Source organism: Anthonomus grandis, chromosome 2, assembly GCF_022605725.1.
Source record: "Anthonomus grandis grandis chromosome 2, icAntGran1.3, whole genome shotgun sequence".
In the NCBI taxonomy this organism is placed as follows: Eukaryota; Metazoa; Arthropoda; class Insecta; order Coleoptera; family Curculionidae; genus Anthonomus; species Anthonomus grandis.
The window spans coordinates 21,044,435-21,059,627 of NC_065547.1; the positions used below are offsets into that span (position 1 = coordinate 21,044,435).

At 30.9% G+C, this 15,193-nt stretch overlaps 1 protein-coding gene and 1 long non-coding RNA gene across 2 annotated transcripts in view; both read right to left on the reverse strand.

The window, feature by feature from the left end:
* LOC126749122 (brachyurin-like) overlaps nucleotides 1-15,193 on the reverse strand; it is a 63,558-nt gene that overhangs the window by 14,172 nt on the left and 34,193 nt on the right. The window contains exons 3-4 of the mRNA XM_050458774.1: nucleotides 11,142-11,368; nucleotides 10,928-11,089 (exon numbers count right to left, since the gene is read on the reverse strand). Of these exons, the coding sequence (XP_050314731.1) occupies nucleotides 10,928-11,089; nucleotides 11,142-11,368 (389 nt within the window). The remainder of the gene's footprint in view (nucleotides 1-10,927; nucleotides 11,090-11,141; nucleotides 11,369-15,193) is intronic.
* LOC126749186 (uncharacterized) lies at nucleotides 9,591-10,921 on the reverse strand. The gene is made up of 2 exons (XR_007664921.1): nucleotides 9,961-10,921; nucleotides 9,591-9,907 (listed from the first exon to the last, which is right to left on the reverse strand). It is a non-coding gene; the product is annotated as an uncharacterized LOC126749186 (long non-coding RNA).

Consider the following 15,193-nt stretch of genomic DNA (forward strand, 5'->3'; position numbering starts at 1 on the left):
ACAAAATAACTTTAAAACTGGAATTGACGATAAAATTTTTAATTTTTTAAAGCATAAGTCTGCTGCAATGACAAAAAAAGAAGAAAAAAAAAGTTTAATCGCGTTCGATGAAATAAGCCTTAAAGAAAACTTTAAATTTAATATAAAACTCGACTTAATAGAAGCATTTCAAAACAAAAAAGCCAACTTCTTCATTAAGGGTATATATTCATCTTTAAAATATCCATTGACCTACGTTTTTTCACATAATTATAATAAAACACAAAAATTATAATCAAATAAATTTTAAACACTCTTTATTCAGTCGAGTTTTCGCCTCTTGCTGTGGTTTGCGATCAGGACATCAATAATAGGGACGCTATGAAATTATTAGGCGTTACGAAAGATACACCTTACTTTTAGTGTGAAGGCAGAAAAATATTTTCAATTTACGATGTACGTCATCTTTTTAAAAGTATTCGGAATAATATGCTATCAAGGACATTTGAATTATTTAATAAAAAATTAGTTTTGATATAATTAAGAAAACTTATGAAATTGATAGAGCATCTCTAGAGTTCTGCCAAAAGTGACTGACAAGCATATTAATCCAAATAAATTTGAAAAGATGTCCTGCAAATTATCGAACACCCATATTACAAATTTTAATTACAAATTTTTTCAAACACAATTGCTGCAGCTGTTAAACGCAATTAAATCTTTATATTAGTATCAAAAGAAAGAAAATAATCAATTTTTACTGACTAATAGATTAAATCAAGATTTTTTAGAAGACTTTTTCTATGGCGCGACAGCGTGGTGGTTGGAATCTCAATCCAACAGCTAGATCTTTTTGGCTGTTTTTTAGAATTAAAAGTACAACAGACTTACTTATGCCGTCGAACATTTCAAATTCCGAGATAAATACAGATAAGCAGCTTATATTGTCCGATCCGACTAAACAAACCATAACTATAATATCCACTAATAGTTTAGATGATAACAATGAAAACTCCGAAAGGAACGTCGAAATTAGAACTTCAGAACTAGAACAGCCCCTTAATCCAAAAGACTCTTTGGAAGATTGTGCAAACGTGTACTATGCCGGACATTTAGTTAAAAAAGTTTAAAAAAATTTTAATTGTCCCGATTGTGCCACTTTACTGAAGTCAAACGAATGTCTAACCGAATCCTCTCAAATATTTGTATTAAATAAGAATTACGGTGGAGACGAAATAATATACATATTTAATTAGCACAAGCAAAGGTGTATATATATATATATATATATATCTATACATAAATCTATGTATATATGTATATATATATATATACATATACATAGATTAATTTACGATATGAATTTCCTTTTTTTTGCGATATATGTGACCCACTTCTTTCGACTTCTTTATCATTTTTAGCAAAAATGAATTTTTTTGTCTTAATAATAATTAAAAAAACACACTGAAACCACTCAAAACATCCTTTTAATCACAGAACACAAATATATAGAGTGGTGGTTGCATACAAACTGATAGAAATTCTTCTGACAAGTCAGCTAGCGTCCTCTCGCTTGGCAACGGAAACTGTTGTAACTAATTTGACATGCCTAATTGGATCAATCAAAATAGTAGAAAGGCGCAGTCAAATTGAGGCGGGAAATCAAATTTCATTTAATCTGACAATCTTATCATTTAATCGTAAAATCTAAAACAAGCGCCTAATCAAAAAGGTTATTCATAGAGAAAGGAGCCTTTTTGATTAGGTGCTAGCATCAGATATTGATCTGAATAAAAATAAAACTTTTCAGCTTTATTTTACATATCTAAATGAGTTAATTTACTGCAATAATCAATTAACAATAGTGTACTACATATCACCAATTGGACAAATGAAAATAAAACAATCTTTTTCTTTAATACATTCATTATTTAATTTTTCTGAAAAAAAAATTACTTAAAATGATATACATAATATGCAATAATTTATTATAACCGACATTATATAAATTAGAATTAATCTTAAAATGTTTTAAACTATTTTGTTAGCATTGAACTACCCTAATTTTAAACAGATTAGAAAAGATAGTCAAAATTTTGGTGCTATTTTCTCATCATACATCTAAAGGTATTCCTAGGTTAATAATAGTTTATAGGATTAGGGCCATTAGGTTAATAATATACTCATTTTATTTACACATAGATTCAATTATAGATCAATTATTATTATTATTTATCAATATATTCAATTATTCAATCATAAATCAAATTCAATAATTATCCTTATTTAATATGTACTTGTACTTGTATTGGTTTCCTAAATAAAAATGAAACAGATTTTAAAAATGTATTCAAAATTCTATAGCAGAGTATTATCTAAAGAAAGAATATATCCATCTACAAAACAAAATAAACTCTTTGAAAATGAAAACAACTTTTTAGTATCAACATATATCACTTAAATAGCATTATATACATTGTTGGTCTCTTATAATACTAACAACATATTTTGGAACTATAATATTAATAAAAACTAAATTTAAGGACAGATGTTTACATAAAATGAAAAGAAACTCTTAAAAAACACAAGTTGTAAGAAAAACATTAATTGTGATCCATTTCGTGCAAACCTTATAAATCGATTTACTAAATTATTCATTCTTCATTCAAAAGATAATATACATGTTTAAACAAATATGTATTGTAGTGTAAAGCCAGTTGTAGTTGTAGTGTATCAGCATTATTAAAATTTGTGGAGAGAACTGATCAGAAGAAACTCTATAGCTCAAAATCTTAATAAAATTTACATTGCATATCGCTCTCCATGTTTTTCTTGTAATGGGAACTGAAGGAACTTAAAAAAATATTTTATTACTGTTTCTCAGAACCTTTTAAAATATAGATGCTCTTACATCAGAAAATTTTCAGGAAAATTATAATCAATTTTTAATTGTGGAATGAGAGCCAAGGAAAATGAGAGGCCAGGCATTTTGTAATATGTATTAAATTTGTAATATTGATTTTAATAAACACTAAAGATTGACAATACAAAATATGATAGTAATAAATAAAATCAGATTTTCTTACCAGAAACAAAGAATTGCTTGCTGCAAATCAATTAAAACATTAAGCCCAATATTGAAAGAGAACTTTTTAGAAAAAGTCATGAATTTAAAATAACATTCTTAAAACAAACAGCTTAGTCAACCCACGCTCGCATTCATCCAAATAAAAAACAAACAAACTCAAATGATTTGACAATGAGAAATGATGTTCAGCATAGAGAAATTAATATTAAAAGAGTGTTCGAAAGGTAGCTTAACCTGATCATCAAGTTCTAAAACTTAACCTAAAAAATTTAGTTCGGCTAGACCGCATCGAGGGCCAACTTCTGTCATAATTGTCATTAGTTAGATTATCGATTTTCTTTCGTCCCTTCCCACCACCCACCTTCGCATCATCGATCGTCGCCATTGCTTTATTGCTTATTCCTTTTTATTTTGGCGTCCATTGGGTGTGTTCTTTTGTTTTTTTCTTAACAAAAAATAGTTAAAAATGTAGCTTAAAGTCATTAAAGTGTAATTTCATTATATAGAAGCTTTTTTGTTGTTTTATTGTGTGGTTTCAGATCCCTAGGATGGGGTAAGTACAATTTTTTTTATCAAATAGTTCACCACGTTGTAGGTCACCTAAAATTGTTGTTTACCGTTTTAAAACTGCCCTAATAATGTTATCACCAGGAAAATTCATTTTTAAATGCAAGGCACCTACTTGTTCTAATACATACTATTGGCCTATTGAGGATTCATACAAAAATAAAATTGTCTTTAAATTTCCTGAAAGTGACATTATTAGGAGGTCCGAATGGTTTAAAATACTTGGTTTAAGCCCAACCTCAACAAGATGTTATTTATGTCAAGACCATTTTGATAATATTTCATTTACTAGTACTATACATACTCGTTTAAAAAAGTGTGCTCTCGCAATTGCTGGCCCAAGTATTATTCAAAATGCTCCAGAATAAACATAATTATCCTAGGCCACTTTTTACTAGGTCTGACGAAAGGTGCTTTGCTGCTAGGAAGTACCAAAAGCACAATAAGTGAAACAACTTCCATTCTACCAGGTCACTACTCAAGGAGGTACCTCACGTGGATAAGATGGGAGTAAGATCAAGGGATTCTCCTTTAATATTTAAGAAAAAGGACCGATGACATCTAGAATTTAGGGTATACATCACTGTCAACTAATTTTTAATATCATACTCTCCATAAAGAATATTTTAATTACAGGGTTAGTTTTTATATATTACCACTCCCCTAACATTTTTGTGTACCCTCTGTACAAAAAAGTAGGTAGTAAACGTAAAATTTTTAGGGCATATTTTTGAGAATTATAGTTCTTATGTCTATAAATAATTAATTTATAAATTTGATAAATTGTAATTTTTGTATCATATCCTCAAAATGTAGAAAAAGCAAAATACATACCATGGACAGTGTTGTGCTAAAGCAGCACAAAAACAAATTATATCAGGATCCCTTTTAAGACAATAAATTATAAACTTACTTTACAATTGACTTTAATTCTACCCCTACCCTTGTCAATTTGTTGATAACAGTGAAATTAACATTGTTAGTATCGAGCATTTAATTCTCAAAATAGGACTTAATATATTATACTTAAATCTCTAAAATATTGTCTTACATAATTGACCCATTAAATCTTTTTTTGATAGCGTATTGGGCTGTAAAATCTCTTTCACATTCCTTAAAAATCAATGAAAAAGTGCATTATTAGCAATTTATTTTTTTGAAGGGCCGAAATGCAAAACACTAAATTAAAAAATGTAAAATATAAACTTAAATTACATACATTATCACTCTTAGCCTCTTCAAAAATTAAATTAATACACTTGCACTATTTCATAATTTTTTAGAGTTTGTGATCGAGATTCACATCCTTTACGCTGTTAAAAATTGATTTAATGGGTTAATAATTTTAAATTTCGCGCCATTCTAAAATTTTGAATAGCACGCCTTTTATTTCTATGACGGATCGGTATTACAGTAGACTATTTTACCGACTGTGACAAATGTCAATTATTTTAGTTCAGTTAGACCGCATCCGTGATGCTGCAATCGAGTTTAGGGTAAAGATGGTGCCTACTTGTTACTATGGGATTGAACCCTCTTATACTTTTCATATTACTCTATATTGATAGGGATTTAATTAAGATTAACTTTTTGGTTTCTAAAGACTTACTGAACCGCCCTCGTATGTCACATTTCACGTTAAAGGTTATTGAAACTTTAGAAACTTCTTTAGAAACCAAAAAGTTAATCTTTAAATCCAAAATTCAAAAATTATAAATTATTTGTATATTATTATTAAAAACGTTAATAAAATCGCAACAGTGTATTTTTTTGGCTGTTACTTTTAGACAGGTCAAAACGGAGTCCACTGAGTCCATGTAATAAATATTAAAAGTACTCAATAAAACCTTTTAAATGAGGTAACACAAGATTTCTATTTAATGCATTAATTCAAGATGGCGCTTATGTGTTATTTTGACATTTAGAACTGTCGTTTTTATGTCAAAATAATTTATTTTCGTACACTGATTTTTACCTATTCAAAAATCATAAAAATGTAAAACGTTAAAATAAAAAAAAATACTTTTTTATTAGGCCGCCATTTTGAGACGAGTTAAGATATGGGTCTAATATTTCAGGGTTATAAAGTACTCATTGAGACCTTTAAAATGAGGTATCACACGACGCCCTTTTCTATTTAAATTTTTTTCTCAAGATGTCGCCCAGCCGCCATCTTGGAATTTACAACTACCTAGTTTACAGTGAAAAATAGTATCTATAGACCAATTTACTTATGCCAAGTTTCAAAAATTTTTTTTGACCTGTTCAAAAAATAAATGGGGGGGGGGGGGACTTCAAAGAAAAGCACTGTATGTGCGCGACCTAACCGAGCTGGAAACATCGGCTTTGATTTTAGGCAAATTAAAATGCATATCTTTGGCTGTATGGATAGCGAAACGATGATTATTAAAAATAAAATATTAATTTGGCATGTGGCCAATATATTGAGCATGATGGATCCGTGGATAATTTATTTTTATACCACCCCCTTCGGGGGCGGTACCATGTTAAAAATAACTAATTTTTAATTTTTTCACGATATCTCAATTTTGATGTACTCAAATGAATTGAAATTTTAAATGCCTATAGGTCGATCGGTATTCAGGTTAAGTAATTGTAATCGAATAAAATTGAGCAAAAAAAAATTCAAACTGGTCCAGAGGCTAAAAGATACTTTTTATAAAAGAAGTGTTTTCGCGCGATTTGACTTTAAGTTTTATTAGAGAAATGACATATTTGAAGCTTTTTAAAAAAATATACATATATATTTTACGAGTTCTGACATTTTCACTTTTTTGCATTTTTCCGCTAAACGGTATGTATTTCGGTAAAAAAGTTTTTCTATAAAACACTAATATTTAGTCCGGCAGAATTACTATTTGGTACTAAAATAGGTGTTTTTGTTCATGAAAATTAGATATAGCAAGTTTAGTGGACTATAACTGGTCAAAATAATAGATGTGAATTACAAAAAGTTAGTGGGAAAGGAGGCGTAAGTAAATTAGTCCATGATCAGTTACGCGATTAAGGGCGATTGGTCAGAGGGTCTATTTTAGCGTTGCTGTTATAAATGCTCATTTCTGGGTAAAGTACAAGCACCTTCTAATAGTCAACAAGGACCAAATGAAGAGGTACTAATTTCTTGTTAGAACTTTATATAAATGTGGTAGCAGCCTAACAGAGCGATAGTTATAAATATTTTTTGGGTAGCCCTTCTTAAATAGTAAGACTACTTAAGCGTTCTTCTACGCGATCGGTATTCTTCCTTCTGAGAGATATTTGTCCAGAAATATTTTTAATAGTCATTCTGCTCAACTCTAAAATTTCTGTTCTTATGAGATCTTTCCGGGGGCTTTGTTTTTCTCCAATTTTGGTTTAATTTACAAAATTTCTCTTACTGTCCTGTTATCGTTACCGATATCAAGTATTTAGAACGCAGCATATGTCGTTTGCCAGCAACCTATTTATAGTCCGCGCCCGCTGTTATTTAATCGATATAATGCCCGTATCTCCTAAAATTCCTAAGGAATGTTAATATTTTGTTGGAATGTTAAAGTTTTTTTGTGAAAATTATTTAAAAAGTCGAATGTTAAAGATATGAAAAAGGCTCCTAAAGGATTTGAATTAATTATTTTTCTATAATAAATATCTCAACGCATTTGAGATGGTTGCAAGCCTCTACAAACTCAAAACAAAAAGTTTTTTGGTAGAAAATTATTGAATTGTTAGATGATAAAAAAATATAAAGCGCTATGTAACTTCTCACGGCTATAAGGAAGTTTTATTATCCATATCCTTTGGCAGTTATAGCCGTTTATAACATCTAGCTCAATAATTTTTAATTTTTAACTTTCGTTTGTATAGGTTTGCAACCATCTCAAATCCGTTTAGATATTTATTATATATTGCAGTAAAAAGTTTAATTTAAATCCTTTGGAAGTTAAAACTTTTAATTAATTTACTTAGTTTGTCGCGGTTTATACCCACTATATATAAACCGATTTAGTTATCCATTGTTAATATCTAGAGAAAAAAATATTAAAACTCCTTTAGAATTCCAGAAGATACGGGCATATTGATTAAATAATAATGGGCGCCGACTATAAATATGTCGCTGGCAACCGACATATGCTGCGTTCTCGATTTTGATCGCTGGATATCGACCTGACACTACCTTCATTTTTGCCTTAGAACATTGAAAGGCCTTTCAATGTTCTAAGATTTTTGCACACATTAATTTTGCGACATTTCGGGTTCGAATAAGCAATTAAATTGCTAGATTATAATAATGACTTAAATGAATATACTTAGTTACACATTTTTATTAAGATTTTGGTATCCAATACTTCATAAATAGGGCTAGGATGACACCTAACTTCCTGTGAAAGGGACGAATTTCCTTTTTTTTGCAATATATGTGACCCACTTCAGACTTCTTTATCATTTTTCAGCAAAGAGGAAGTTTTTAGTCTTAATGCTAATTAAAAAACGCACTGAAACCACTCAAAAGATCCTTTTAATACTAAAATACTGTACGAAAGATGCACCATTGCACCATGATACTATTACTGGCAAGATAAACCCACTTGGCGATGCAATTTCGTGTGACTTTGCGCATGACGTCACTCGATGACAAAAATTCTGTTTGTCGGTTGGAAAAGCAGTATTTTAAAGCCTTTTTTATTTAACATTACTTATTAAGTATTATTATATTTTGTTATATGAAATATGCTATGATTATTATAATAGTATGTAAAATATTTCCTTAATAGTATGTAGGATTCGTGGATCCGTGCAAGGATAGTAAAGCCTTATATAATATAAATGCCTATTATGGTTTTGGATAAGGTTTAAAAAACGATATTTATTATTTAAGGTATTTTAATTTGAAAATAAATATACACAATATGAAACGTCTGAAGGCTTGTTAATTAATAATAAATTAATAATACTTTATAGCCAAAAAAAAAGGATTTATGGTTTTTATTTAACTTTTTTTACTTTAGACGAATGCCTCTGCAGAAAAATATCAGTGATATAATATGTACATATTTTATTATGTTGTAAAAAAAATAAAACAAAAATAGAGGATTGATATACAGCCTATTGTGACAATTAACTTTCATAAAATTGTGTGCACTAAGTATACATATGAGTGAGTACTCATTGGTTGTTGGTAATAATAGTGTTACCAGTAAATGCCAAAAGAAAATGCATGATGCCATTGATGACATACAACCAATTAATTTCACTTTCTTAAGTATCTATAATCTATTTTTTATTGCTTATGGGTAGACGTGTTATTAAAATGGTTTTGTAATCCATTGGCGGCAAACTTGTTTGTCCTTTGGAAATCTAAATTACTTTTTTTCCGAATCCGAATTCGAAACTACCTTACTTTTTTTGTTGTTGTTGCTTGAACAACCCACAACTGCACAGTACACCATTATAAATTTTTTAATTATTATAATTTAATAAACTCTGCCATATTTGTCACACAAAATACACACAAAACAAATAAACCATGCCCTAACCCTAAATCCATCGAACATCTAAAGCAAAAACGAGACGTCATATTAAAATGTATTAAATAAAACTCTGTTCATGTATTAAAAGCTGTTCCTGGGGAAATTTGTCATCGAATCGACGTCAGGCGTGCGAGAGAGATAGGCTCATCTCATGCGCGTGGGTTTATCTTCTCGAGTATTACTATCATGCCATTGACCATCCGAAAGTAAACAACGAACACAAGTGCCAAATACCTCTATCGCAAGAATATTTCTGGGCAAAATCTACAACGTTGCCGTTGTGTGTGGAAATTTGGCGATTTGAAAGAATCCAAATTAAAAAAAAAATAATTATTTTTAGTGTTTAGTGTAAATATAGTACAAAATAATTTTGATTATTAAACGAGTTTCATTCTTTCTTTTGCTTTATAATAAATAATGCTACTTAGTTTCTGCTAATTATAATAATTTATTATATCACTTTATTTCCTTCTGTTAAAATTGAGTAATTACTAGCAACATGGAATACGAAGCATGTTTATGAACAAAATATCCTCTCTGCCCCCTGTGTAGATGTTGCGCTCAAGCCAAAGCAGCCAATGTTTATTCTAGTGTATTCCATGTTCTTCTGTATTCCAAGGACGTAGCGGCCTTTTCACAAGTTATTTTTTCTCAGAACCGGTTACAGTTACAAGGCCACGATTAAAAAAAAAACTAATAAAATAGTTGATATAGAGGACTTCGTCTTCGAGGAAACGTCGCAATTCTACAAGTATTTTAGATGATAAAGTATTTCCATAAACCACCATAAAAACTTACTTTTCAGAAAAATTCAATGTCCATTTACATATAACGCATTAATCGCATGTATATAAACGCGTGTAAGGGCGTCACTAAAAAATCAAGCTGCCATTGGATCCGTGTACCGGTCGCTTATCAATGGCATTGTTCAAATAAAAAAAGTATCGTATACTATACTGTAAGTTATATTCTCTATTTTGGACGTTTCCTTTTTGCATTCAACCTCGTGTTTTCATTCAAGTCGTTTTTTTGTTCCTTTTCTATAATAATCATCCATATTTAACATCTCTTTAAAACAACTTAGACCAATAACTATTAGGGTGAATAATAATGTCGATTTTTGTGTCCCTACCTATCTCATACCCTGCCGCCTGTGGGAAAGGCAAAAACCGTAACTTTATAATAAACCAGCCCTAATCCCCAGAATACCCGGAATATAACGTTCGTCGTTTTAAGAATTTCTCTGCTATACTGGACGCCGTAAGATAATTTCTTCCTCGCCTCTCACCGCTGCCCCGCAGCTACTCGAAAGGATAGGTAGCGGAGCCTTAAGGATACCATTTACAAACACGAATTTATTATAGGCTAACAAATTTTATTTTAAAAAATGCCTGAACTTTCGTGTAATATTTTGCGAAATTTTATTGCAAGTAATACACTTAGCAGTCAGTCGCTTTAGTCGCTTACTACTTGTCGTACTTAAAACAACGACGTAGCAGGCGAGTAGCCGAGCACACGAAATGCATGCGTGCGCATTGCCATATATTTCGCCTTGAAGCATCTATAGATGCGTAATGATTAATTTCCCAACCTGTATAGTTTTTATAACTATACTACTAACTCTATAACCGGAAATGCCAAGCAAAATTGTACTTGTACTAGTACCCCACAGTGTTTCTGCCAAGTTGGTAGTTTTCCTTTATCCATTGTTTCCGGGTTAGCACATTATATAAGCAAATTTAAATACGCAAGTGACTAGACTTACCTTCTCCAGACTGACATAAATGAGTATCCTTTATAACTGAAGCATAGTCGCTATCTGTAGCCTTACATTGCTCATTGTTCATAATCGTATTGGTTTCGTATCGTAAAATATCTGTCACTGAGCTCTGAGAATCTATAGTTTTTCCCCAGCCAGTTGCAATTCCTATAATTTATATAGTACAGCTTAAAAAAAAATATTTAAAAAGTATGCATACCTTGATTATTAGCGTAACTATTACTTCCACTAGCCAACTGGATAATTTGGACATAGCTGTTAAGTTCTGCAGGGGTAGTTAGTTTTACTAAGGCAACGTCATTTGTGAGTGTACTGCTGTCCCAACTTGGATGAACAATAAATGTGGCCGATGTTTGAGTTTGCCTTGAACTTTCTGAGGTATCAGAGATGTTATGAGCACCTAATATAACTTGCATAGATACTGCTCTAAAATTTACAAACAAATTTGTGAAGTTTAGAATAATTTTTTTCTACACTTATAATTGCTTAAGTTCGTAAACAAATTTTATTATAAAAAAACATCTTTTGCAAATAAAAATTATAATCTCATGAACAGAATAAGTACTTAAATTAAAAAACACTTTTAAGTTCTTGAACTTTAACCTCCCAGTAATATGGATTACAAAAAGGATTACCAAAACATCTTTAAAAGATAAATCCATTTATTTTCTTTGTACTTATAGTCATAAATAAAAAAAAATATATTAAATTGAATAATTTTTTAAATTGAATATTAATCATATTGCATCAATTGCAACACTTAAAGATTAATTTAAAATCGTAAGATGGCGTCAAGAGTACTTTAAAACAAGAGGAAGTCATTGTTTTATAGATTAGTCACTTAACGAAGTTAAGTAACTAAAACCCGTGGATTTGTAGCAATTTACAGATACTTAAGTTGTCATGTTTGTCATGTCAAGAAGTTGTTTTGTCGTTGTTGACGATATATTTTGAAAAAAACATTTATTATGATAAACATTAGGGTGTTTCCAAAGTTGAGTTATTTATTTTAACTTCTTGCAGGAAAATCAAAATGAGTTGATATACCAAAAACACTTATATAAACGTTGCATAATAAAAAAGATAGTAAAACATAAAAAGTTAAAAAAAATAAGAATGTTAATAAATAAATTTTTTGATATTCTCGGCGAATGCCCTGAAATTTCTATTGTTTTTTTTTTTGTATCTCTATTGTTACCGTTTATCAAATTAGACTTCGTGATACGGGGTTTTAAAAGAACAACGAGTAGGTCATGCTGGAAGGATGCTTAATCTGATGATGTTACAATTTGGGTAAGGTATTTTAGAAATGGTCTGCTAGGGATTCAGCAAGAGTTAGGCTTTACTCTTAGGTCATTGTATCACAAGGGGTAGGACACAATAGGACTGCTTCTTAGCAGACCGCAGTGTAGGGAGCCACAAGGCACCACCCAACGGTGGAGTTTTAGTGGGTATAGGACGAAACAGACTCGACACTGAGTCACACACTACTGGGGGCGGCGCCGCGTAACCAGTGTTCATAAAGAATTTCTCCACCGACCCAAAAAAAAAAAAAAAAAAAATCACTAGGGGTAGGAAAAATTCTTCACCATCTGTTTTAAAACCAAAAGATATTTTTGTCTGTAATTATCAACTTAATCAACTACCTTTTTGTCTGCCGCCATAACTCTAATTTTATTTAAGACCTTACCTTTCTGACATTATAAAAATGATAATTATTCCTTAATAAACTAATAAAATTACAAGCCGCCTCCGCTAGTCTAACCCGGCCGAAAACCGGTGAATCAAAATAAGGGCTATTCACGCACTTTTATTACTCTATCTGTTCGCCGCGACGACTATAGAGTCATTTGCCAGTGGCTTTTAGAGTTCGGGAGAAATAAGGTATTTATTAAATTAATTTTGTGTGCAGACGAGGGTACATTTACGCGAAATGAAGTGCAAAATTTCCAAAATAATTATTGTCGGGCAGTAGAAGATTCCCATGCTGTAAGAAAATCTAATTTTCCATATAGATATTCATTAAATGTTTGGGCTGGCGTGGTAAATGACATGTTTATTGGACCCCACTTTTTTCCACCTCGAATGACCGGTGAAATTTATTTAGATTTTCTTTATACACAATTATTAGAAGCTATTCCTTTAAATGTGAGAGAGAATATGTGGATCCTACCTACATAATGAGGCTCCACCACATTTTAGACAAGAATTTCCTGAACATCTAAATGATGAGTTTCCGAATAGATGGATAGGACGCTATTTGAAGAGTTGATGTATCATGATGAAGTAGTAAATACTCCGAAAGGAGTTCAAGAGCTCATTGAAAATTCATGTGATTTAATTCATGGACACCAGGATTTCAAAATCAAATCCAAGCTCGTTATTTTTGAAGACTTGACCCCACCATACTACGAGCTTGTAAAATCAGCCAAGAAGAAATATGGTCCAAACAATGTCTGGACAGTAGGAGGGAAAGCTTTTGCGTGGAACAAGCAGGAAAATGTGAAATGAGAGTTAACCAAAATGGCATAATACTGAATTATTGCCAACACCTATTCTTTTTTTCCTTTACTTATTATAATATAATAAAAATTTATTGAGCTCAGTATTTTATCGGCATGGTGAGGTCATACCACAAAGTTAATATTCACTATAATCGGAATTTAAAGTGTTTTTTTCTTTTTTCCTAATGTTAACTGGTCAAAAGCAATGATATGTAAACATTTTAAATATTTTTATATAGTTATTTCGTTTTCTGCATATTTTTAGATAATATACTTATACAATAATAATTCATATTATAGAGAGAAGCTATGAGGACATATGAATAAGTTTTCTTGTTTTTATGGTTAAGAAAAATATTTCGTCATATGCACATTCTATCATGCAACACTGGTTTCGACTTATTTTCGGAATCTTTGGGCACTGAATCTTACGATGTTATTGGGCTGAAACATGGCTACTAGGTACTAGGTATCTGAAACATGGCTAAATTCATCTATACCTGATCTTGCTGTCAAAACTTTAGATTACAAGCATATAAGAAGGGATTGTGATGGAAGGGGGGTGGTGTTATGTTTTACATTATAGGGATTCTATTAAATACAAAGTTTTAGATCTGCCTAGGTATGATGATACTGTGCTGGAGCTTTGGATTACCATCAAGGTTGCAGGCAAACATATTTGTCTGGGGACCTGTTATAGACCTCCGAGTGTGGTAAGATTAAGGAGTGCTTCGACTTTTTAGAGCAAGCTTTTACCTATTTTGCACTGCAATTTAATGTTCTTCTATTTGATATGTTTATTTTAACGTCAACATGTTAATTACAAGTCCTGCTACTGTGCTCTTTTTTTTTTCAAAAGATTGGCCTCTCCCAAATTATCAAGGATTCGACTCAGGTAAGTAGAAATTCGGTTAGTTTGATTGACTTAATCATTAGTTCTACACCAGAGCTGGTAAGTAATATTCAAGTGATAAATATTTAAGACATTTCATCACTGATCATCACCTTGTATCATGTAATATTAAGCTTAAACGGGATAACCCTACTGCAATATCAAATACATACAGAGATTTTTGACAATGATCGCCTCATGGCTGAGTTACAAAGAATATACTATAAATATAGAATCATATTTAGTTACTGGGGGATGTAAATGAAGCTTTGTCTTGTTGGAATAGTAGCGTTATTTAAATTTTTGATCAAACTGCTACTTATAAAACTTCACAAATATCCAAACCGCCAGCTCCCTGGCTAACCGAAAATTTTAAGCTTATTATGCAGCAAAGAGATAGAGCTTTTACTTATTATAAACAAAATAAAAGTGACAGAACGTGAAATTACTTTACGAAATTGAGAGCTTTTACCAATAAATGTTAAGGCTAAAAAAAGCCATTTCCAAATCTTAAATATAGAAATAATCCAAAGGCATTTTGAAAAACTCTAAAATACTTGAATATTGGTGAGTTTAAGTCGGAGTCAGATTTAGAAACTACGCCGAATGACTTTAATGATTTTTTTACAAATAAACCGCCTTCCGTCTCACAATTTGACTCGGATGAAGAAAAGGATATTTTAAATATCTATAAGAATCTAAAGTGTATTAATGAGCCATTGAGTTTTCACACAGTGTCAGAGGATAAAGTCATAAAAACATTCAACTCATTCAAAAGGAATGCCATGGATGTAGATAACATAAATTTAAAAATCCTTTGATTAATGCTTACAACTTTGATTGGACATTTTACTT